Genomic DNA, 25,579 nt, shown 5'->3' with positions numbered 1-25,579 from the left:
GTCAACAGCATCAATGTAACAGTATAACTTTAAACCGTCCCCTCGCCCCGACACGGGCGCGAACCAGGGACCCTCTGCACACATCAACAACAGTCACCCACGAAGCATCGTTACCCATCGCTCCACAAAAGCCGCGGCCCTTGCAGAGCAAGGTGCAACACTACTTCTAGGTTTCAGAGCAAGTGACGTAACTGATTGAAACGCTAGTAGCGCGTACCCGCTAACTAGCTAGCCATTTCACTTCCGTTACATGAGGTCCACTATGAAACATATTTGCTCCACCAAAGCTCTGAGCTTATGAACATTGTCGAGGTATCGCTCAAGTTTATAACCTCTCCTTCAACGTGAGCAAGACGAAGGAGCTGATCGTGGACTACAGGAAAGGGAGGGCCGAACAGGTCCCCATTAACATCGATGGGGCTGTAGTGGAGCAGGTCGAGAGTTTTAAGTTCCTTGGTGTCCACATCACCAAAAAAACTATCACGGTCCAAACACAGCAAGACAGTGGTGAAGAGGGCACAACAACACCTTTTCCCCCTCAGGAGACTAAAAAGATTTGGCATGGGTCCCCAGATCCTCAAAAAGTTCTACAGCTGGACCATCGAGAGCATCCTGACTGGTTGCATCACCGCCTGGTATGGCAACTACTCTGCATCTCACCGTAAGGCACTACAAAGGGTAGTGCGTACGGCCAAGACTGTTCTCTCTGCTACCGCATGGCAAGCAGTACCGGAGCACCAGGTCTAGGACCAAAAGGCTCCTTAACAGCTTCTACCCCCAAGCCATAAAACTGCTGAACAATTAATCAAATGGCCATCCGGACTATTTACTTTGACCCCCCCCTTTTGTTTTTACACTGCTGCTACTCGCTGTTTATTATCTATGCATAGTCACTTTGCACGTACCTACATGTACAAATTACCTTGACTAACCTGTACCTCTATAGAGCCTCATTACTGTTATTTTCTGTGTTACTTTTTATAAAAATGTTTACTTTAGTTTATTCAGTAAATATTTTCTTAATTCTATTTCTTGAACTGCATTGTGGGTTAAGAGCTAGTAAGTAAGCATTTCACAGTAAGGTTGTTGTATTGTTGTTGTATTCGGGACGTGACAAATAGAATGTGATTTGACTGGATACCAAATGTCTGTAGACATGTATATGTAAATTCAGTCATGCATTGCACCCAGTTCCTCTCTAAAGATGTGCATGAGGAAGTTATGACCAATCAATTTGTGGTGTATAAATAGCTTCAGAACTGGCTCAAGAAAGACAAAAAAAAGAGAGAGAAAAAAAGCATATAAGGAAGTTGGCTTACGGACATTGAAACACTTTCCATCATACTCTCAGGAAAGTTAGGTTTAGTTGGGCTACATGTAGTCAAAAGTGTATCACTCTTATTGAAACATAACTTTTGTTATTTTACAGTTTCACTTCATGGTGCAATTATTTGCATAAACTGGTTATTTTCGTTTCCCAGCCGGCAGTGAAGGGATTAACTAGCTGTGCGCCTGCTCATTTTGCTTGCACGCACACATCCGTCTAAAGCAGCTGAGAGAGAGGTGTTCTCCACTGTTTAACAACACAGACCAGGTAAGAGCAGCTTCAAACCTAACACACTTGCATATAAATACATACACCTTTGTTTATGTGCATACCTACTGTACCTACAGTACATTCAGAAAGTATTCGTACCCCTTGACTTTGTGTTGTGATACAGCCAGAATTTAAAATTGATTAAATACAATTATAACGACAGAAGGTGAGACCCAGATGCAGATGGTTTGAGCTCTGATATTTATTATAGTCCAAGGGGTATGCAAAAGGCAGGTCGGGGACAGGCAAGAGTTCATAACCAGGTCAGAGTCCAAAACGGTACAGAGCAGTAGACAGGCTCGAGGTCAGGGGCAGGCAGAATGGTCAGGCAGCCAGGCACAGAGTCAGGATGGGCAAGGGTCAGAACCAGGAGGAAGAGAAAAACAGAGACTGGGAAAAACAGGAGCCAGGAGAAAAATGCTGGTTGACTTGGCAAACAAGATGAACTGGCACAGACAAACAGAAAACAAAGGTATAAATACACAGGGGATAATGGGGAAGATGGGCGACACCTGGAGGGGGTTGGAGACAAGCACAAGGACAGGTGAAACAGATCAGGGTGTGACAATAATTTTGTTTTCAGAATTATTTGCTAATTTATTGAGAATGAAATACAGATATATCTCATTTACATACGTATTCACACCCCTGAGTCAATACATGTTAAAATCACCTTTGGTAGCGATTACAGCTATGAGTCTTTCTGGGTATGACGCTACAAGCTTGGAACACACCTGTATTTGGGGAGTTTTGCCCATTCTTCTCTGCAGATCATCTCAAGCTCTGTCAGGTTGGATGGGGAGCGTCGCTGCACAATTATTTTCAGGTCTCTCCAGAGATGTTCGATCGGGTTCAAGTCCGTGCTCTGGCTGGGCCACTCAAGGACATTCAGAGACTTGTCCCAAAGATCTCGACCTGTTCCACAACAGCCCAGTCGATGAGGATGGGGCGTGCTCGGCCCTCCATTTCCTGTAGTCTGTGATCAGCTCCTTTGTCTTGCTGACGATGAGGGAGAGGTTGTTGTCCTTGCTCAACACTGCAATGTCTCTGACCTCCTCCCTGTAGGCTGTCTCATCATCGCCAGGGATCAGGCCTACCACCACTGTGTCGTCTGCAAACTTAATGATGGTGCTGCAGTTGTATGCGGCCATGCAGTCGTGGGTGAACAGGGAATACAGGATCGCCTGTGGGGCCCCCGTGTTGAGGGTCAGCATGGCAGATGTGTTGCCCAGGATCAAGTTGCAGAGTGAGGTGTTTAATCCCAGGGTCCTTAGTTTAGTGATGAACTTGGAGGGCACGGTGCATTCTCACATATGTGTTCCTTTTTTCCAGGTGGGGAAGGGAAGTGTGGAGTGCAATAGAGATTGCGTCATCTGTGAATCTGTTGGGGCGGTATGTGAATTGGAGTGGGTCCAGGGTGTTTTGAATGACGGTGTTGATGTGAGCCATGACCAGCCTTCCAAAGCATTTCATGGCTACAGACGTGAGTGCTACAGGGCAATAGTAATTTAGAGTTAGAGTTATTGAAGTGACTATGCATAGATAATAACAGAGATTAGCAGCGGCGTAAAAGAGGGGGTGAGGGGGGGGGCTATGCAAATAGTCTGGGTAGCCATTTGATTAGATGTTCAGGAGTCTTAGGTCTTGGGGGTAGAAGCTGTTTAGAAGCCTTTTGGACCTAGACTTGGCGCACCGGTACCGCTTGCCGTGCGGTAGCAGAGAGAACAGTCTATGACTAGGGTGGCTGGAGTCTTTGACAATTTTTAGGGCCTTCCTCTGACACCGCCTGGTATAGAGGTCCTGGATGGCAGGAAGCTTGGCCCCAGTGATGTACTTGGCCATACGCACTACCCTTTGTAGTGCCTTGCGGTTGGAGGCCGAGCAGTTGCCATATCAGGCAGTGATGCAAACTGTAGAAGCTTTTGAGGATCTAAGGACTCATGCCAAATCTTTTCAGTCTCCTGAGAGGGAGTAGGTTTTGTTGTGCCCTCTTCACGACTGTCTTGATGTGCATGGACCATGTTAGTTTGTTGGTGATGTGGACCTCAAGGAACTTGAAACTCTCAACCTGCTCCACTACAGACCCGTCGATGAGAATGGGGGCGTGCTCGGTCCTCCTTTCCTGTAGTTTCCTGTAGTCCACAATCATCTTTTTTGTCTTGATCACGTTGAGGGAGAGGTTATTGTCCTAGATGGCCAGGTCTTTGACCTCCTCCCTATAGTCTGTCTCGTCGTTGTTGGTGACCAGGCCTACCACTGTTGTGTCATCGGCAAACTTATTAATGGTGTTGTAGTCGTGCCTGGCCGTGCAGTCATGAGTGAACATGGAGTACAGGAGGGGACTGAGCACGTACCCCTGAGGGGCCCCTGTGTTGAGGATCAGTGTGGCAGATGTGTTGTTACCGACCTTACCACCTGGGAGCGGCCTGTCAGGAAGTCCAGGATCCAGTTGCAGAGGGAGGTGTTTAGTCCCAGGGTCCTTAGCTTAGTGATGAGCTTTGAGGGCACTATGGTGTTGAACACTAAGCTGAAGTCAATGAATAGCATTCTCACATAAGTGTTCCTTTTGTCCAGCTGAGAAAGGGAAGTCTGGAGTGCAATAGAGATTGCATCATCTGTGGATCTGTTAGGGCGGTATGCAAATTGGAGTGGATCTAGGGTTTCTGGGATAATGGTGTTGATGTGAGCCATGACCAGCATTTCAAAGCACTTCATGGCTACAGACGTGAGTGCTACGGGTCGGTAGTCATTTAGACAGGTTACCTTAGATTTCTTATAAGTTTGAGTTTTTGCTCAAGAGGATAGAGTTATGGTGAGATTTGCCAAATGGAGGGCGACAGAGAGCTTTGTACGCATCTCTGTGTGTGGAGTAAAAGCGATCTAGAGTTTTTTCACCACTAGAGGCACAGGTGACATGCTGGTAGAAATGAGGTAAAATGGATTTCCGTTTTCCTACATTAAAGTCACCGGCCTACTAGGAGCGCCACCTCTGGCCGAGCATTTTCTTGTTTGCCTATGGCCCTAGACAGCTCATGAGTGTGGTCTTAGCGCCAGCATTGGGTTAAAGTGGTTAACTACGGGATCGGTGTCCCTATACTGGGACGGTTTTTGCTAACGTGCGCTAATGTGACTAGAATGAAGTTGTAAGTAACAGCCAACTTTCCAGGACATATGCGTGTCTTATATGTGCAGAAAGCTTGAAATCTTGTTAATTCAACTGCACTGTCCATTTCACAGTAGCTATACAGTGAAAAAATACCATTGTTTGAGGAGAGTGCACAACAACAACAACAACTTTTATCTCGGTAACTGGTTTGATACATTCACCTCTGAAGGTAAATAATGTACTTACATTCAGTAATATGGCTCTCATGTGTCATCCTGAGGGTCCCTGAGATAAAATGTAGCATAGTTTTAAAATAAATAAAATCCATTTTTATATTAAAATGTAGGAACTGGGTTTAACAGTTTGAACCCCTGCTGTTTCCGGGGTTTATTGGTCACATACTCATGGTTAGCAGATGTTAATGCGAATGTAGCGAAATGCTTGTGCCTATAGTTCCGACAGTGCAGTAAAATCTAACAAGTAATCTAACAATTCCCCAACGACTACCTAATACACACAAATCTACTGGGGTGAATGAGAATATGTACATATAAATATATGGATGAGCGATGGCCGAGCGGCACAGGCAAGGTGCAATAGATGGTATAAAATACAGTATATACATGTAATAGGAGTAATGTAAGATATGTAAACATTATTAAAGTGGCATTATTTCAAGTGGCATTGTTTAAAGTGACTAGTGATCCATTTATTAAAGTGGCCAGTGATTGGGTCTCAGTATAGAAAGCAGCCTCTCTGAGTTAGTGACTGCTGTTTAGCAGTCTGATGGCCTTGAGATAGAAGCTGTTTTTCAGTCTCTCGGTCCCAGCTTTGATGCACCTGTACTGACCTCGCCTTCTGGATGGTAGCGGTGTGAAATGGCAGTGGCTCGGGTGATTGTTGTCCTTGATTATTTTTTTGGCCTTCCTGTGACATCGGGTGCTGTAGGTGTCATGGAGGGCAGGTAGTTTGCCCCCGGTAATGCGTTGTGCAGACCTCACTACCCTCTGGAGAGCCTTGTGGTTGAGGGCAGTGCAGTTGCTGTACCAAGCTGTGATAGAGCGAGACAGGATGCTCTCGATTGTGCATCTGTGAAAGTGTGTCAGGATTTTGGGTGACAAGCCAAATGTCTTCAGCCTCCTGAGGTTGAAGAGGCGCTGTTGTGCCTTCTTCACAACACTGCCTGTGTGGGTGGACCATTTCAGTTTGTCTGTGATGTGTACACTGAGGAACTAAAACCTCTCCACCTTCTCCACTGCTGTCATTTCGATGTAGATAGAGGGGTGCTCCCTCTGCTGTTTCCTGAAGTCCACGATCATCTCCTTTGTTTTGTTGACGTTGAGTGAGAGGTTGTTTTCCTGGCACCACACTCCCAGAGCCCTCACCTCCTCCCTGTAGGCTGTCTCGTCGTTGTTGGTAATCAAGCCCACTACTGTTGTGTCATCTGTAAATTTGATGATTGAGTTGGAGGCATGCATGGCCACGCAGTCGTGGGTAAACAGGGAGTACAGCAGGGGGCTGAGCACGCACCCTTGTGGGGCCCCAGTGTTGAGGGTCAGCGAAGTGGAGATGTTGTCTTCTACCTTCACCACCTGGGGGTGGCCCGTCAGAAAGTCCAGGACCCAATTGCACAGGGCGGGGTTGAGACCCAGGGTCTCCAGCTTGATGATGAGCTTGGAGGGTACTATGGTGTTGAATGCTGAGCTGTAGTCAATGAACAACATTCTTACATAGGTATTCCTCTTGTCCAGATGGGCTAGGGCAGTGTGCAGTGTGATGGCGATTGCATCGTCTGGGCAGTATGCAAACTGAAGTGGGTTTAGGGTGGCAGGTAAGGTAGAGGTGATATGATCCTTGACTAGTCTCTCAAAGCACTTCATGATGACAGAAGTGAGTGCTACGGGGCGGTAGTCATTTAGTTCAGTTATTTTTGTCTTCTTGGGTACAGGAACAATGGTAGCCATCTTGAAGCATGTGGGGACAGCAGACTGGAATAGGGAGCGATTGAATATGTCCGTAAACACATCTTCCAGCTGGTCTGTGCATGCTCTGAGGACGCAGCTAGGGATGCCGTCTGGGCCAGCAGCTTTGCAAGGGTTAACACGTTTAAATGTTTTACTCACTTCGGCCACGGAGAAGGAGAGGGGGGCTCAGTCCTTGTTAGCGGGCCGCGACAGTGGCACTGTATTATCCTTAAAGCGGTCAAAGAAGGTGTTTAGTTTGTCTGGATGCATGACGTCGGTGTCCGTGACGTGGCTGGTTTTCTTTTTGTAGTCCGGGATTTCCTGTAGACCCTGCCACATACGTCTCGTGTCTGATCCGTTGTATTGCGACCCCACTTTGTCCCTGTACTGGCAAGACGGTAGGAGCAAGATGGCATCGTGGTTGGATTTGCCAAAGGGAGGGCTTTATATGCATCGCGGAAGTTAGAGTAGCAGTGATCGTGTGTATTACCCCCGCGAGTACTACAATCAATATGCTGATAGAATTTAGGTAGCCTTGTTCTCAAATTTGCTTTGTTAAAATCCCCAGCTACAATAAATGCAGCCTCAAGATATATGGTTTCCAGTTTACATAGAGTCTAGTGAAGTTCCTTGAGGGCCGTCGTGGTGTCTGCTTGAGGGGGAATGTACACAGCTGTGACGATAACTGATGAGAATTCTCTTGGGAGGTAATATGGCCGGCATTTGATTTTAAGGAATTCTAGGTCGGGTGAGCAGAAGGATTTGAGTTCCTGAATGTTGTTATGATTACACCATGAGTCATTAATCATGAATCATAAACCCCCGCCCTTCCTCTTCACAGAGAGGTGTTTATCTCTGTCGGCGCGATGCATGGTAGAAGCACAGTGGCTGAACCGATTCCGACAACATATCCCGAGGGAGCCATGTTTCTGTGAAACATAGGTTGTTACAATCTCTGATGTCTCTCTGGAAGGCAACCCTTGCTCGAATTTCGTCTACCTTGTTATCAGGTAGTAGGCGAATAGTATACTCGGGAGAGGTGGGCGATGTGCACGTCTACGAAGCCTGACCAGGAGGCCGCTCCGTCTGCCCCTTCTTTTGTTTTGTGATTAGATTCATTGTCCTGGGTGGTGGTCCAAACAGAGTAACCGCTTCGGGAAAGTCGTATTCCTGGTAAATTGACGTCGCTCTTATATCCAATAGTTATTCCCGGCTGTATGTAATAAGACTTAAGATTTCCTGGTGTAACAATGTAATAAATAATACATAAAAAAACAAAACACTGCATAGTTTCCTAAGGACTCGAAGCGAGGCGACAATCTCTGTCGGCACCATCTTATTCTTTTACCAGATCTAATGTGTTATATAATCCTACATTCATTTCACATTTCCACAAACTACAAAGTGTTTCCTTTCAAATGGTTTCAAGAATATGCATATCCTTGCTTCAGGTCCTGAGCTACAGGCAGTTAGATCTGGGTATGTCGTTTTATGCAAAAATTGAAAAAAAATGGTCTGGTGCTTTTTTAAACTTTTTAACTTTATATTTTTACTCCTGAACTTATTTAGGCTTGCCATAACAAAGGGGTTGAGTACTTATTGACTCAAGACATTTCAGCTTTTATTATTTATCAATTTGTAAAAATGTATTAAAAAAATACTTTCACATTATGGGGTATTGTGTGTAGGCCATTGACACAAAATCTCAATTTTGTCCATTTACAATTCAGGCTGTAACAACAACATTTTGAAAAAATCAAGGGGTATGAATACTTTCTGAATGCACTGTAACCACTTATTCTGTCTCTCGTAGGATGCATTTGCACAGGCAGCCCAATTCTGATATTTTTTCCTCAAATGATTAAATTACTAAATGTATAGCAGTTACAACACTGTAAAGACCCAGCTTTGAGCCTTATGATAATGATAGTGTAGTGTAATCTAGCTAGTGAGTTCTATTTTTATGCTCTGTGAACCATGGTTTTATAATCTTGCCTTGTATTCTGCAGTTTAGGTGTTTCCTGTACATTTTGCATAATTGGCCCAGATATTAAAGAAGATGAAGAGAAGAGACACGCCCCAATTCAAGCAGAAGTCCACTCACAACTTGGGGAAAAGTAAGCAATGCAGTGGAAACCCACTCACACACGCAGAGACGCACCTGCACGCACTTTGCACATGCATATTCGCATGTACTTTTACACACATATCAATGCAAGAAAGACAGCAACTAGGCCAAAATTACGTGATCGCATAAGGAAAATCTAGTGTAGCAGCTTCTACTCTGCCCTCAGATACCATGCCAGCCCTGACATTTCTTGACTCTCTGCCCAAAAATAATCTGAATTCTGAGGTGAGAATGCAGCCCAGGGCATTCCATTGTTCTCTACCAGCATTTATGAGCTAAGAACAGGGCATGAGTGTCCTGGACATACTGTACAGCAGGGTGCAATAACAAGACACACACATTTACGCTGAACAATACTGTGTTGATTGAGTTGATACACATACACTCATAATCATGTGCAGCACCGCAAGCATGGGTGTAACATTGTATTTTATTTGGCGATATTACTACATTAGTATGTCTTGATAGAGGAAATATGGTATGTGGTATGAGTGACCCACAAAATGTGACACATGCCAGGTTGGGTGTGGTACTACTGCATGTAACTTCAGCTTTTTTCATCACAGAGAGAGAAACAATTTGGAGAGATTGTCACATGCCAGGCCTTTAAAGAGAGCATAGCCTCTGTACCAACATTCCATATAGTATGTCTGTAAACACTTCCTCTATAACTGAGTTGCTGTTGGTATTAAGGGAGCTGGTTCTCTTATCTCTGCTGAATGGTGTAAGAGACCTTCTCTTTCCTAAATTTAGAGGCCTCGCTGTCACCATACTGTTACGCAGGAGCTGGTTTATCAAGTGAGCTTAAGCCTACAGAGCCCATGCCTACGCTAAGTTTAAGGTGTGTTTTGTGTGCTTTCACACACAACAGTGTAATGATTGACTCTGACTACCATTTGTATGGTGTCTGTCTGGTCTGTCTTCACAATAATTCATAAGAGGTGTTACATAATACAATTGCAATGCCAAAGTTACTCAAACATAACAGTAACTTGAGAGAGGTTGTGGTTATGTGTGGCTCTGAGTGGGAGTGAAAGATGGGGAAGTAGTTTTGTGTCTGGGGAGGGCAAGACAAGACAGGACTGACACACATAGACAGAGCTCTGTGGGATGGGCATGTACTACAGCAACACTTCACAGGCTGAGTCAAGTTTCTCCCAATTGTTTTCCTGCAAAGAAAGGAGAGGCCAGGAGATGCCGCTCAGCTGTAAAGAAATTCAAATAAATAGAACTAGTCCCCTGAGAGCACCACACACTCCACTCATCTGATTCTGTAGCAACAGGACACAACTCTGAACAGGTAAACAATGCACAACTTACTGTATCTACCACCTTCTCAGCTTTATTACACTTTGGAGTAAGTAGTAGTCCTGTGTGTCGACGTTCTTTTGGGGTTTTGCATGTTTTGACTGGATATAATTTACATATTTTGAACTGCCCTCTAGCTGTCTTTTTCCAGACCCTTTCCATTCCCTGTCAGTGGACTGGTGTTATTATTACACAGCACAAATAGTTCCTGGCATTTGTCACTCTGGTGATTCAGCATACTGCTGTTGGATTACATTATGTTTGCTTATGTAAGGGCTTGGGGGGAAAGCTTGTCTGTTGACACCCAGCGTATAGTAAGGGTAAAGGCGAACACTAGGCCACTCACTGCAAACAAGATTCGGTACTCTATGCCTGATATCCTACGTCAAGGTCTATCAAAGTATATGGGGTTGGGAATGTATGCAGTTTACTGCAACATTGTGTCCTGGCTGTTTCGGTGTGTTTCATTCAGTATGGCACAATGTTTCAGGGTCAGAGTGTTCCATACTGTCACGATCGTTAGAAGCATACTCGGACCAACGTGCAGCGTGATCTGGGTTCCACATCTATATTTATTGAAACGCACAAAACAATAAAGCAAGAACGAAACGACAAGGGAGTGCTGACATACAACTACCCATAAACAATATCCCACAAAACACAGGTAAAAACAAGCTACCTAAATATGATCCTCAATTAGAGACAACGATTACCAGCTGCCTCTAATTGGGAATCATACAAAATCACCAACATAGAAAAACAAAACTAGAACCCCACATAGAAAATATAAACTAGACTAACCCCCAGTCACGCCCTGACCTACTCTACCATAGAAAATAAGGGCTCTCTATGGTCAGGACGTGACACATACATTGCCATTAGCTCTAATGGGCACAGCACATTTTATTCTGTCAGGTACTTGTATTTTTGGTCCTGTTCTGGATTATGGAAACCTGTTTAATCTCAGTTGTCTGGCCAACACAGTAAAGGGCGTGGTTGCTATTCTCCTGGCAGGCAGGCAGGGCCCAGTTCTGGGTATGGCTTTTAGTAGAGGCAGCTGGTACAGACAGACAAGCATGTGTTTTCTCTTTGTCGTTTAGCAGAGCATCTTGCTTGCCTCCCTCAAGGACATGGCTAGAAGATCAAAGGCAAAGAGGTTGCCTCCTGCCAGTAATGATCTATTCAAGAAAGCATTATGTCCTCTGCTCTCCTGTTCCCCTTAGAACTGTTACAGTGCGTTGTGGGTGGTCAAGAAGCCATCACCCCATACTTCAGTAAGTCACTGCCTCACCCTCGGTGCTGAGAGACAGTTGTGACATACACATCTTGGATTAGCTGGCGCGGTCTCCGTGATGCTCCCAGTCTCCTGAAATAGAGAGGGAGAAGGATACTCAAGACACAGCAACAACCAGCTGCCTCATACAGAGACAGGAGTTGATAAACAACTGAGCAAAGCCAGAGAAAGACACACTGAAAGAGATAAAGACACTGTATCACACTGAAGAGACAGAGGCAGTTAGAGACTACAGTCAAGACAGAGACCAAGACAGTCACAACAAGCAGTTAGAGACGACAGTCAAAACAGAGACCAAGACAGTCACAACAAGCAGTTAGAGACTACAGTCAAAACAGAGACCAAGACAGTCACAACAAGCAGTTAGAGATTACCAGTCAAAACAGAGACCAAGACAGTCACAACAAGCAGTTAGAGACGACAGTCAAAACAGAGACCAAGACAGTCACAACAAGCAGTTAGAGACTACAGTCAAAACAGAGACCAAGACAGTCACAACAAGCAGTTAGAGATTACCAGTCAAAACAGAGACCAAGACAGTCACAACAAGCAGTTAGAGACTACAGTCAAAACAGAGACCAAGACAGTCACAACAAGCAGTTAGAGACTACAGTCAAAACAGAGACCAAGACAGTCACAACAAGCAGTTAGAGACTACAGTCAAAACAGAGACCAAGACAGTCACAAAAGGCAGTTAGAGACTACAGTCAAAACAGAGACCAAGACAGTCACAACAAGCAGTTAGAGATTACCAGTCAAAACAGAGACCAAGACAGTCACAACAAGCAGTTAGAGACTACAGTCAAAACAGAGACCAAGACAGTCACAACAGGCAGCTAGAGACTAGTCAAAACAGAGACCAAGACAGTCACAATAGGCAGTTAGAGACTACAGTCAAAACAGAGACCAAGACAGTCACAACAAGCAGTTAGAGACGACAGTCAAAACAGAGACCAAGACAGTCACAACAAGCAGTTAGAGACTACAGTCAAAACAGAGACCAAGACAGTCACAACAAGCAGTTAGAGACTACAGTCAAAACAGAGACCAAGACAGTCACAACAAGCAGTTAGAGATTACCAGTCAAAACAGAGACCAAGACAGTCACAACAAGCAGTTAGAGATTACCAGTCAAAACAGAGACCAAGACAGTCACAACAAGCAGTTAGAGACTACAGTCAAAACAGAGACCAAGACAGTCACAACAAGCAGTTAGAGACTACAGTCAAAACAGAGACCAAGACAGTCACAACAAGCAGTTAGAGACTACAGTCAAAACAGAGACCAAGACAGTCACAACAGGGAGCCACACCTGCATCATAGTAGTGATCAACACAGTCATAGAAAGAGATTCACAAGAGAGACAGAGTCACCACTGGGAAATACAGGCTCGTCACTCAGAGCCAGGCATGGCCCGGATGACTGCAGAAGGTAAGAGTGAGCGATAAAGCTACCTACTGACCATCTTGTTGTGTTGTGTGATGATGGACGTTATATGAAAGGCAGAGGTCATTGAATGCCTATGGCTTGGGGAACTCTGAGTGTCAGGATCTACGGGATAGAGCACTTCCTATGTGCAGGAAAAGACTGTGACAATAGCCAAACGCAGAGAAAGGGGCATTTTCAGAGGAAATTAAAATCAGTTAGGATAAGTTGACAGTTTGATGATGATGTGTGTTTGGATTCTATGTTATGGTGTGTAGAGGCATTGACCTTCCTCACCATGTAACATGTACGTTGGGAGTTGGGAAGCAAGTTCAGGGAGTGTATTTTATAAATAAATCAACATAGACCAAAACAAAAAACACAGGTAGTGTACAGACATGAACACTGGAACAGAAACAATAATGCCTAGGGAAAGAACCAAAGGGAGTGACATTTATAGGGAAGGTAATCAGGCAGGTGATTGAGTCCAGGTGAGTCTGATGAGGCGCTGATGTGCGTAGCGATGGTGACAGGTGTGCGTAACAATGAGCAGCTTGATGACTTCGAGCCCTGGGTGAGGGAGTATACGTGATACACAGACACAAAGTCAACAACTAAATCATGACAGCAAGTAAAACACTTAATAAATAACACCGTTTTTTGCTATCATTAAAACTCACCTAATATACACGGTTGTTGACTGTGTTGTATGTAGTCACATCCAAAATGATTGGCACCCTTGATAAAGATGCGCTAAAAAGAAATATATATAAAATAATACAAATACCGAGCTACAGTATATTGTCAATGCAAAAAAAAGGGACAATTATAATATTGTATTCTAATACAATTGCTCAGAGAAAGAGAATAATAATACAATCTAAAATAGATAGGTGTTAAAATTATTGGCACCCCTGTTTTCAATACTCCGGCACCCTCCCCTTGTGAGGATAACGGCACTGAGACTTTTTCTCAAATGTTTTATGAGATTAGAGAACACATTGGGAGGGATCTTAGACAATTCCTCAATACAGCATCCTTCCAGATCCTTGATATCCATTTGTCTGTGCTTATGGACTGTCCTCTTCAATTCACACCACAGGTTTTCAATGGGGTTCAAGTCCGGAGACATAGATGGCCATTTCAAAATGTTGATTTTGTGGTCAATTAATAATTTCTTTGTGGATTTTGATTTGTGCTTGGGGTTATTTTCTTGCTGGACGATCCACTTGCGGCCAAATTTCAGCCTCCTTCTAGAGGCAACCAGGTTTTTGGCAAAAATATCCTAGTACATGGTAGAGTTCACACGATGCCGTTGACCTTAACAAGGGCCTCAGAAACAATGGAAGCAAAACAGCCCCATAACATCAAAGATCCACCACCATATTTTACAGTATGTATGAGGTTATTTTCTGCATTTGCATTCTTCTTTCGAGGCCAAACCCACCGCTGGTGTGCATGGCCAAATAGCTATATTTTCATCTCATCTGACCATAACACCCAGTTCTTATCCATGTGCCAATGCCGTTTAGCAAACTCCAGGATTTACATTGGTTGGTTGCTCTCAATAAAGGCTTTTATTATCCAATACCAGGGAATGGTGTCCAATACCAGGCAAGTTTACCATTATTCCAATGGTTTTAAACTTCTTAATTGTTGCCCTAATAGTGGTATATTTGTTTTTTGTTGGGGGGAATGGGGAGGCAGTTCCCCAATATGGTCCATATTAGAAAATATATATATTTTTTGCATCCTGTGCGGTATTCATATTTCCATGATCAGCCATAAGTTCATTAACACTTTATATATTTACATATCCTACTATTTGTCACACACCTCCTCACACACACTTGTATGTTTTTATGCATACTCAGTATGCATACTTATGCATACTCAACCTTAACGGTTTTTATGCATACTCAACCTTTACTGCACCAAAAGTGCACCAAAAGTATGTGGTCACCTGCTCGTCGAACATCTCACTCCAAAATCATGGGCATTAATATGGAGTTGGTCCCCCCTTTGCTGCTATAACAGCCTCCACTCTTCTGGGAAGGCCTTCCCCTAGATGTTGGAACATTGCTGCAGGGACTTGCTTCCATTCAGCCACAACAGCATTAGTGAGGTGGGGGCACTGATGTTGGGCGATTAGGCTTGGCTCGCAGTCGGCGTGCGGATTTATCCTTAAGGTGTTAGATGGGTTGAGGTCAGGGCTCTGTGCAGGCAAGTCAAGTTCTTCTTCACCGATCTCAACAAACCATTTCTGTATGGACCTCGCTTTGTGCACGGAGGTATTGTCATGCTGAAACAGGAAAGGGCCTTCACCAAACTGTTGCCACAAAGTTAGAAGTTTTGTTCTAGAATGTCATTGTATGCTGTAGCATTGACTTCCCTTCACTAGAACTAAGGGGCCTAGCCCGAACCATGAAAAACAGCACATTATTCCTCCTCCACCAAACGTTACAGTTGGCACTGCATTCAGGCAGGTAGCGTTCTCCTGGCATCTGCCAAACCCAGATTCATCCGTTGGACTACCAGATGGTGAAGTGTGATTCATCACTCAAAAGAACGCGTTTCTACTGCTCCAGAGTCGAATGACGGAGCGCTTTACACCACTCCAGCCGGCGCTAGGCATTGCGCATGGTGATCTTAGGCTTGTGTGCGGCTGCTCGGCCATGGAAACCCATTGTATGATGCTCTCGACGAACAGTTCTTGTGCTGACGTTGCTTCCAGAGGCAGTTTGGAACTCGGTAGTGAGTGTTGCTACTGAGGACAAATATTTTTACACGCTATGCGCTTCAGCACTTGGTGGTCCACGTTCTGTGAGCTTGGTTTAAATCAGCCTGTTTGCATGGGCGGGAGTTTCGGCTTGCCTGGTGACATTACCAGTTGGTAAATTGGTTAATAGACCGATAACAAGGAGAGTTCCAAACCTCTCTGCCAATAACAGCTAGTTTACGTTTCCCCCTCCCCACTCAGACAGTCCTAGCAAAATTATTGCTTGAAAAATGTTTTTGTTGCTAAAAATAAGTTTTTATCAATTTTAATGGAAAACTATTACAGTAAGGTACATAATTGTTACACATAAGTGTTTTGATGTTGATATACAAACAGCTGCACTGGACCTTTCAATACATTATTAATGCCATTTTCTAAAATGACTTATAAACAAAATATATATAGTCGCTTACATAATTGGACACAGAGTGGGTGGGTGAACGATTTTCCTCTTCATACTCAATGAGTGACCTACAACCCAGGAGTGCAATGGTGACAATGTCTCTAGTTGACCTAGTTGGTGAATAGTTGTGTTCACTGTAACATGATTATGACACTGGCAGCAAATGAAGGCACATAAAAGCAGAAGACAAGGACTCGTACACAAGGACACGTGTCCCCAGTACACCATGCTCTCAGATTCAGCATGCTGTACTTGTATTTACTGCCTCTCCTAAGATGTTTTGATTTCCATAACAGCAGTATTAGTTCATATACTTAAACCAAAAGAGTGAAAATATGACTGTAATCAACAAGATATATAATAATCATACCAACAGTCTTCATTTATAAATCCATTTTAAGGATATTGAGCATATGTCACAACCATGTGTGTTAAACCTAAAAAAAGGACATTATATTTAATGTATACAGTATGCTCGATCAATCCTGCATAATAAAAGCTCCTGTGTGTTCCTCTGTTTCAGAAGAGATGCCGCGTCAGTTCCCCAAGGTCTTGCTGAGCGAGGTGGATGAGTCAGTGCGTCTGCTGGCAGAGAAGGTGTATGCTTCGGCGCTGAAGGAGGAGGACACCAAGGATTCCCTGTCCATGTACACGGTGTCCGAGGACTGTCCCATTGGCATGAACCAGGTCCGGGAGCGAGAGATGCTCAAGGAGATCGCCGAGCAGTACTCTGAGGAGAGCACTAAAAGGTCAGAGGGCACAAATCAATTAATGGGGTCTAATTGTCAGTTTGATTCCGTTCAAGTCAAATTAACTTAAATTGATGACTTTTTGTCAGTGAGGTTAATTTTCCTCAAGTGACTTGAATGTCATGGAGTTAAAAAGGAGCTGACCTCACTTGATTTTTAATAGGAGTCGGCATAGCGTCTCATTTTCCACCTATCGACTTGTATGATGTTGGTCTCTCCAGGAAGAAGAGTTTCAAAATGAAGCGTTCCCAGTCGTTATCTCAGCAGTTCCCCAGTTCCCTCAACATCAGTCCAGAGTGGGCTTTGTCTGTGGTCGCCCCTCTGTTCGCCCCTGGCGCCCACTGTATCACAGAGAACTCCCTAGAGTTCCAGAGGGTCACCATTAGCGGAGACTATTGTGCAGGGGTAAGGGGCATTATACAATCATATATTCATTCATCATTTAATCACATCACAAATCATTTCCTACTACATGCAATGAATGAAAAGTTATATCAAGGCATGGGCTGGCCATTTCTAATGCCTATGGTCTTGTCAACACATGTTTTTCCCAGATCACAGTGGAGGACTATGAGCAGGCAGCCAAGACCCTGATTAAAGCCCTGTTTATCAGGGAGAAGTACTCCAGGCTGGCCTACCACCGCTTCCCCAGGACCACCGCCCAGTTCCTCCGTAGCGCTGAGAACCAGAAGTGGAACGTGGAGGAGGAGATCTTGCCAGGTAGAAAATCAAACTGTACACAGCCGGGCATCAACCACATACCAATACCTGCTCATCAATCTAACAAGTCCTACAGTGTAGGACTTTGGATCAAAGTGCTCTAGAAACAGCTTTGCCTTGATTACTTATGAGCTCAAGCTTCGAAAAGAACCCAAAGGAAAAGTAACTCCACTCGAGACACTTCTTAAGCCGTTTCCTCTCTCTCCCCTCTGTTCACCCATCTAATCCTGTCCTCTGCAGACATGTGCCCCTGCCCTCAAGAGGGGGAGGACCCATACACTACGGAGGGCATCCCTGATGATCTGAACTACACATTGCAGATGAAGGACGGTATTGTGTATGTGTACAATGACGCAGAGGCCCTGAAGCAGCAGCAGCCCCGCAGCCTGCCCTACCCTGACCTGGAGACCTTCGCCATTGACCTCAGCCATGTCCTCGCCATGATCGCCGACGGGCCCACGTGAACACCCCACCGCCCACATCACCACCTCACACTGACTGTTGCCTAATTCTCAATGACCCATCTATTACGGTGTTTGTAATATCATCTAATATCATTCTTCTCACAGGAAAACCTACTGCCACAGACGACTGAACTTCATGGCCTCCAAGTTCTATCTGCATGAGATGCTGAATGAGATGGCTGAGCTGAAGGAGCTGAAACGTGTTCCTCACAGAGACTTCTATAACGTCAGGAAGGTTGGTGATATATAAAATCTAAGGTGTAATACAAATAAATAGGGTTGAAAAACTCCCATGATTACATTTCACTGACTCAAGCTGTGCTTTAGAACAAGCTGACACATTTTTTCCGGCTTATGTTTCCTCATACCTCCAGGTAGACACTCACATCCACGCAGCTGCTTGCATGAACCAAAAGCACCTGCTGAAGTTCATCCAGACCACCTACAAGACCGAGGCGGACCGAGTGGTGCTGGAGAAGGGGGGCCAAAAGCTCACCTTGAAACAGGTGTTTGACACCCTGACCATGGACCCCTATGACCTCACTGTGGACTCCCTGGATGTTCACGCTGTAAGAATGTTCCCAAAACACCTAATGTTCTAATGCTTGAAATAATATTGGACAGTATTTAGGTTATTACAGTTTATAGGTTACATCAATTTAACACATTTAAAACACCTATTCTGCTTCACAATTAAACTGTTCATAAGCAGTTTATAGCACCTTTATAATGCACATGTGAATATTCAGAATTAAGTCTGTAAACAATTGCAGTTTGGCAGTAGGTTCCATGTAAGTTGGCAGCAGTTTCTCTGAGAATGGTGTTTATTCTCTTAGGGAAGGCAAACATTCCACCGCTTTGACAAGTTCAACTCCAAGTACAACCCAGTGGGAGCCAGCGAACTCCGAGAGATTTACCTGAAAACAGACAACTACATCAAAGGGGAATACTTTGCTCGCATCATCAAGGTATAGCGTCAACTTATGCACAACTTCACCATCATGGGCATCTCTAACATCCTATTCACTTCCTCTATAACAGGAAGTTGCCCATGAGCTGGAGGAGAGTAAGTACCAGCATGCAGAGCCCCGTATGTCCATCTACGGTCGCTCCCCTGTCGAGTGGGAGAGCCTGGCCTCATGGTTCATCCAGCACAAGGTGCACTCCCCCAACATGCGCTGGGTCATCCAGGTGCCCAGGATCTAGTAAGTGCCACGGATAGAAGAATTATACACATCCAAACCTGGCACAGAAGCTTGACAAAATTAAGATAAAGGCAATGCTGCTCTCAATGCTGATTTTAAGACTAGTGACACTATAATGCTTCAACCGTAATGGTCTTTGTAAGATTACACTACTTGTAATTGTTCCATGGCAGTGGACACGTATAAAATGTGACATGTTACATTGTAAACCAGGGTGACGGTCCATTTTTAATAGCTGTTATATAACTTTTACCCCGTTGATTACCAGCTCTTGTTTGCACCTACCAATCAATGGCAGGTGTATAAGACACACAAAGGCTAGAAGGAATGGTGCTGCTACTTGTACAAATAAAGGCAGTGGTCAACATTATTATCAAATCAATCAACAGTTGAACTGAATCCATCATCAGTCTTACAGTGATCAAGCAAATTACATGTCTAAAGATATCCGTTTCACAAATGTATCGTTTTGTCTTGCAGTGACATTTTCAAGTCGAAGAACATAATACCGAACTACGCCAAGCTGCTGGAAAATATTTTCCTCCCACTGTTCAAGGCTACAGTCAATCCACAAAAGAACAAGGAGATGCACATTTTCTTGAAATATGTGCGTATTTACAACACACGGCAGGGTGGCTAAACTTTATCAAACTGGTTCTACAAGTCAGAAATGTTGGTGAAAGAGCTATAATTCACATTCATCCTAATAATCAAAATGTTGATATTAGATTGCATTTATACAGTACTACTTTCCCCTGGGTCTCAAAGCATCTTACAGTGTATGAGAGTAACTCACTACTTCCACCACCACCAATAGGTAGCACCCTCCTGGGTCTAGCATCATGCATGGCAGACATTTTGTGCCAGAATGTCTACCGTGCACCAGCTATGGCACATGTTCAGATCCACACCTCCTGTCCTGTAGGTAACTGGGTTCGACAGTGTGGATGATGAGTCCAAGCACAGCGACCACATGTTCTCCTACAAGAGCCCCAAACCTGAGGAGTGGACCTCAGGCGAAAACCCACCCTACAGTTACTACCTCTTCTACATGTACGCCAACATCATGGTGCTCAACAACCTGAGGAAGTAAGTCCATGCTCCGGACCAGGGTGTCAAGTAAACATGTATTGTACTGATAGTATTCCCATGTGTAGCCTTCTGCTATGATTAAAGGTAGACTCAGCAATATACGGTAAAATATATATTTATTTGTCCTACTGTTACATAAATATGTCTTCTTTGTCTTTATGTAATGTGACGCGTCATTGTTTGTTTTCCCCCAGGGAACGAGGCCTCAATACCTTCCAGTTCCGGCCCCACTGTGGCGAGGCCGGGTCCATCACCCACCTGGTCTCTGCCTTCCTCACGGCCGACAACATCTCCCACGGCCTCAACCTAAAGAAGGTCCGACACCTCAACTCTGACCCATAATCATTACCTATGAAATGGCCAAGATTGGGTAGTAACGTAACATGTAACAGGGATTATAATCTTTGAATGCGGTGCTGAGCCACAGCTTTCAGTGGGAATGGAAGCCTTTCACTTCTGTTCTAATCCATTTCAAATCTCCAAAACGGCCAAAATTGCTTGCTTGCTTTCTACAGAAACTTTTTTTAACCCAAAAGGTCAGACAGCCCACTGACTGAGAACTGAGTTATTCCACATTTCATCAGGATCTTTGTGTCAAAAGGACATTATTGATCAACGCAGCTCCATCCTGTTCAGTTCCCAATATCTGGGATGATACATGACAAATCAGCTGCTTACTCAGCTATATTTCTAGTTTCAGTGGAAACGAGTACACCAAAAACAACCTGTGTCTTTGCAGACAGATCTACGTGTTTTTGTAAACTTGCAGTCTACAGTCAGAATATTTGAACGATTGATCATCCAAATCATGAAGTAATCAGATTTATCTGGGATCTGTTACATGTGTCTATTGAATGCTTTATCATACCTAACTGTTATGTTAAGGGTTGGTCAGTAAATCAAGACCTATAATTGCACAATCAAAGAATGAGGTTTGGGAAAGCTTTCTCTGGAACTTGACAGTGAAGCTGACCTTTTAGTAGTGATGCCATTTCATCAAGAAGATGCAGCAGACAGCCGAGCCAGCACTTGCCTAAATTAGGTAGGCAGTTAGAAAGGGAACTGATCGGTCATGGCCCTGGACATGGGTCATGGCCAAGACAAAGGGAGTGTTGACATCTCTCCATCTCTCTCCTTCCCCAGAGTCCTGTGCTGCAGTACCTGTACTACCTGGCCCAGGTCCCCATCGCCATGTCTCCTCTGAGCAACAACAGCCTGTTCCTGGAGTACTCCAAAAACCCTCTGAAGGAGTTCCTCCAGAAAGGCCTGTGTGTGTCCCTGTCCACCGACGACCCCATGCAGTTCCACTACACCAAGGTCACTGGGCACTTCAGTAGATAGATCTAAAAGGATTGGATAGGTGTAAGCAATGTGGCAGAAGTTACAACTAGCCCACCAGAAGGCAAGATGAAGCTATCACCATAATGTTTTAGATCTATCCAACCCAGCCGCACAGCTGCAAGAGAGTAACAATTGTAAAATCAATGTGTGTGAAATAAAAGAACATGTTAGCGAAGAAGCTTTGGGAAAACTCCCCCGTCTGTTTGTCCATGCTGCAGGAGGCCTTGATGGAGGAGTATGCCATTGCAGCCCAGCTGTGGAAGCTAAGCACCTGTGACACGTGTGAGATCGCCAGGAACAGTGTGCTGCAGAGTGGTCTGTCTCATCAGGTACAGTAAACAACAGAAAATACTTGGTAAATAGAACTGCTTGATAAATTGTAGTGTTGTGGTAAACACTAGTAATGCCTGGCCTGCTGACTATGACAGATGTCTTCAACCTCCTGAAAATGACGCTCATGCCGACAGTTCAGGAGAACACACCATGACGTCACCTCATAAGTGATTTCTGTAGCCATCCCCCTCCTCATGTAATTCCTGAGTATGCCTCAGTGTGCTGTGTCACAGAGGTCACACATATCCCCCTTTACTCCTCCCTTTACTCCTGCCAGGAAAAGCAGCACTTCCTGGGGCCCAACTACCTGCAGGACGGGCCGGAGGGAAATGACATCAGACGGACCAACGTGGCTCAGATCCGCATGGCCTACCGCCACGAGACTCTGTGCAATGAGCTCAGCTTCCTGGTGGAGGCCGTAAAGACCGAGGCCAGCGGCACCCAGGTAGAGTGACCACAGCACAGAGATCCTTTTCACACTACTGAGCTGAGCCAGGCTTAGCCAAGCTGAGCCGTACAGTGCTTGCCTGGTCAGTGGTTACACATTCACTGCACAGTAGTTGCTAGAACCGTGCTGGAAAGGTCAATGTGAAAAGATAGTATCTGAGACAGCACTGTATGGTTTGGGTCAGGAGATAATGTGACCTCTAGTCTCTCTCTATTTCAGCTCTAGACCACAGCCAAGTACTGTACTGGGTCATTCCATGAAATTAGTGCCTTTTGCATCCCTTTGTTATTTTATGTAGACATTGTGCACCAATATTGCATTTTAAAAGCCTTTAATATTAAATAAAGTGACTTTTAATATAGACCACATGGAGAATTCAATCAGATTTTTTACTTGAACGAAGGCTTGCTAAAGTGCCAAAACTCAGCATTTTGACATGTCCCTACATGCACCTTCTGTGACTTCTAGGAAGATTCAACCCATTCAACCCCAAAATGTCTCATGTTTTCACCATCATGGTAAAGCCCTAGTTATTTTGTTGCTTTGACAAAGTCATTTCTAAAAATTATTATTAATTGAATCCTCATTTTAACGTCAACCATGTTACGTGAACTGAAATTCTGTTTTAATATATTGAAACCATTCCTTTATAAACAGTTTTTTCAAAAGAAACATTGAACATTAATTGTCAAATCATAGTGTAAAAGCAAGTGAGCTGGTTCTACTCTTCTTGGCCATTTGCTGGCGTTTAGTGGCAGAAAACTGAGAAGGTCGAGCATAACATGTCAACCCTGTTACCCATAGATGTACAGATAGAAGTTTGCATTCAATTGCCCCTCCCTGTTGTACACAACAAGTTTCCATTCCCCCTCTCACAAGGGGATTTATGGCTGATTTAAAATGAAATCGTCAACCCTGCTACAGTCAACCCTGCTACAGTCAACCCTGTCACGGTCAACCCTGTCACTTTAATAGGCTCTAGTAATTTGTTTATTTAACCTCGAGATGGGGAATGTGTTTTTATTAAGTTGAATGTGTACTCTTTATGACAGAATATACAATTAGGAGAACAGACATTTTTTTTATAGCAAGTTACACTTCTCAAAAGGCACCGAATTGGTGGAAAAATCCAACTGTTACGGGCTATGGTAATACTGAGAGAATAAGGCACCATGCTAAATGAATAAGACCGTACTGTGTAAGCTACACCACATCAAGCCAAGCTAACAGCACCATACTAGGCAAATCACACAGTACCCATGTCCTCGACTCATTTGCATGCAGGTTTTTTTATGATCTTTGAGAAAGCAGAACTTAATCCTTACCTGGTTCTCATGTTCAACTAGAAAACCAGTTTTGTAGTTGAACATGAGAGCCAGAGGGACACTGCCTGTACACTGCCACTCCCAGGTCATGTTCAACAAATACTACCAACTGTGTCAATACAAGAGTTCTCACGCCAGAATGAAAGCCAATCCGAGAGCATAGCCATTTTTTGTTGTTCTGGCCTTTCTATTTGAATTACAGTACATAATGGTAGAAGGGATATTATTGTGTTCTATCAGGTGAAGGGACTCACATTTAAAGAATACCCATACATTTTGATGCACTGTTACTAAGTTTGTAGCTGGGTATGAGAGCGAGTGGTGTTTTTTATTATACAACTTTGGTAAGAGGTTAACTACGGAGCACTTTCTATCATTTTGAATGCTTCTCTTATGTGGTCATCATATCATTGACAAAAAGCACTTGACAAAAGGTGAACTGTAATCATGTGCCGACTATGACAAACTTTCACCCTAGAATTGGTTCATTGTCTGAATGCAGCATAAATGTCACTCAACTGTACGTGTATGATCGGGACATTTGTTTTTATATGACAATAAAGAGTTACTTAGAATAGGCGTCTGTTTGTGTCAAATACTGTAACAAATGCACCTGAAACACAAAGTTGGTCAAATATGAGACTGACAACCACCTGAGGTTGCCAACATGCAATAAATTAAGACAAAAGACATGTGACCCATAGCCAAAAGACATAACTGCCCTCTTTATTAGCCTGTTGTTGGTTTTTGTTATGAATGTTCAAAGAGACAGTTCAGTTGATCAATTAACCAACCAGGTTGAACACAGGATATTGATGTAACTGAAGACCGCGTTAGCCCACTGAGCTAAAGCCTAGTTGTTAGCTCTGGTTGCTAACACAAGTCCTCAGGCAAAGTTACTCATCTTGTAAGTGTAGAGCCCTACTACACTTCTAAAGGACATCAATTATGTTGTAGTGGATTTTGCTTTACTCAAAGATGCACAACAATAATATGATTGTCACAGCGAAATACAAAAGTATTCAAAAGTGCAATTGGTCAACATTACAAACCCTAAATACTTTGTCAGATTTGGTTAAAAATGTTCTGTGGACTAATATTTAAAAAAAATATGTTAAATCATGTTTAACTAACAGTCAGTCGTGAGTAAAGTGCATATACAAAACAGCTTAATCTTTAGTTACCTAATGGGAATAAAAATATATATGTATTATTTTAACATTCACTCAGTCTCACAAAGTACATTATTTAAAAAACATCCAATGCACTGGCCTGGGTATCTGTGATATAATAAATAATTATTGTAAATAATAATGCAGAAGTTTTGTTTTAATTATGTTAAACAGTAATTTAGACTAAAAGCTAAAAATAGTTGATAAAAATCACCTCACCCTAACATGTTGATTTAAGAGAAAATAGAAAGCTTTATCCTGGCTAAAGCTTCCATGAGATTATTGCACTTATTTTCACATTTCATGAAATTACAAACCATTCCCACAGAGTGTGTGGATTTCAAAATTAAAGTATTCATGTGACTACAGTGATTTATGCAAAGTTCAACAGCAGTTACAGAGCTGCCTATAACAGTTATACTAAAACATCTAGTATTATCCAGGATTCAAAGCGTAACTTTAAGAGTAGGTATAACCAAGCCGAACGGAAACAATGTGGTTCCATGTTATATTCTTGTGGACATATTCAGTGGCCAATTTATTAGGTACACTCATCTAGTACCAGGTCGGACCCTCATTTGCCTCGAGAACAGCCTGAATTTTAAAGGGCGTGGAAACATTGCTCAATTGATATTAAGGGACCTAAAGTGTGCCAGGAAAGCATTCCCCACACCATTACACCACCAGCCTGTACTGTTGAAAAAAGGCAGTATGGGGCCATAGACT

General features: G+C 43.7%; 1 protein-coding gene across 1 annotated transcript; it reads left to right on the top strand.

The window, feature by feature from the left end:
• Positions 1-1,297: 1,297 nt before the first annotated feature.
• On the top strand, positions 1,298-24,258 carry LOC120066319 (AMP deaminase 3-like). The gene is made up of 16 exons (XM_039017617.1): positions 1,298-1,594; positions 8,677-8,784; positions 16,528-16,753; positions 16,975-17,158; positions 17,308-17,473; positions 17,714-17,933; positions 18,043-18,172; positions 18,312-18,506; positions 18,774-18,905; positions 18,979-19,142; positions 19,623-19,749; positions 20,068-20,231; positions 20,429-20,549; positions 21,378-21,551; positions 21,794-21,904; positions 22,186-24,258. Exons 2-16 carry the CDS (start codon positions 8,727-8,729, stop codon positions 22,360-22,362), a joined length of 2,349 nt encoding a protein of 782 aa, XP_038873545.1. The 5' UTR covers positions 1,298-1,594; positions 8,677-8,726; the 3' UTR covers positions 22,363-24,258.
• The last annotated feature ends 1,321 nt before the right edge of the window (positions 24,259-25,579 follow it).

The sequence above is a fragment of the Salvelinus namaycush genome, chromosome 21 (genome assembly GCF_016432855.1).
Source record: "Salvelinus namaycush isolate Seneca chromosome 21, SaNama_1.0, whole genome shotgun sequence".
Lineage (NCBI taxonomy): Eukaryota > Metazoa > Chordata > Actinopteri > Salmoniformes > Salmonidae > Salvelinus > Salvelinus namaycush.
Note: the sequence above shows the minus strand (reverse complement) of the source record. Positions and strands in the feature narration are given on the sequence as shown.

Bases quoted from the DNA above. Each gene is read 5' to 3' on its own strand.
- LOC120066319 (XM_039017617.1), top strand. From the start codon at position 8,727: ATGAAGAGAAGAGACACGCCCCAATTCAAGCAGAAGTCCACTCACAAC. The intron at 20,550-21,377 runs GTCCGACACCTC...CTCCTTCCCCAG, and splicing joins ACGGCCTCAACCTAAAGAAG to AGTCCTGTGCTGCAGTACCT. The intron at 21,905-22,185 runs GTACAGTAAACA...TACTCCTGCCAG, and splicing joins AGAGTGGTCTGTCTCATCAG to GAAAAGCAGCACTTCCTGGG.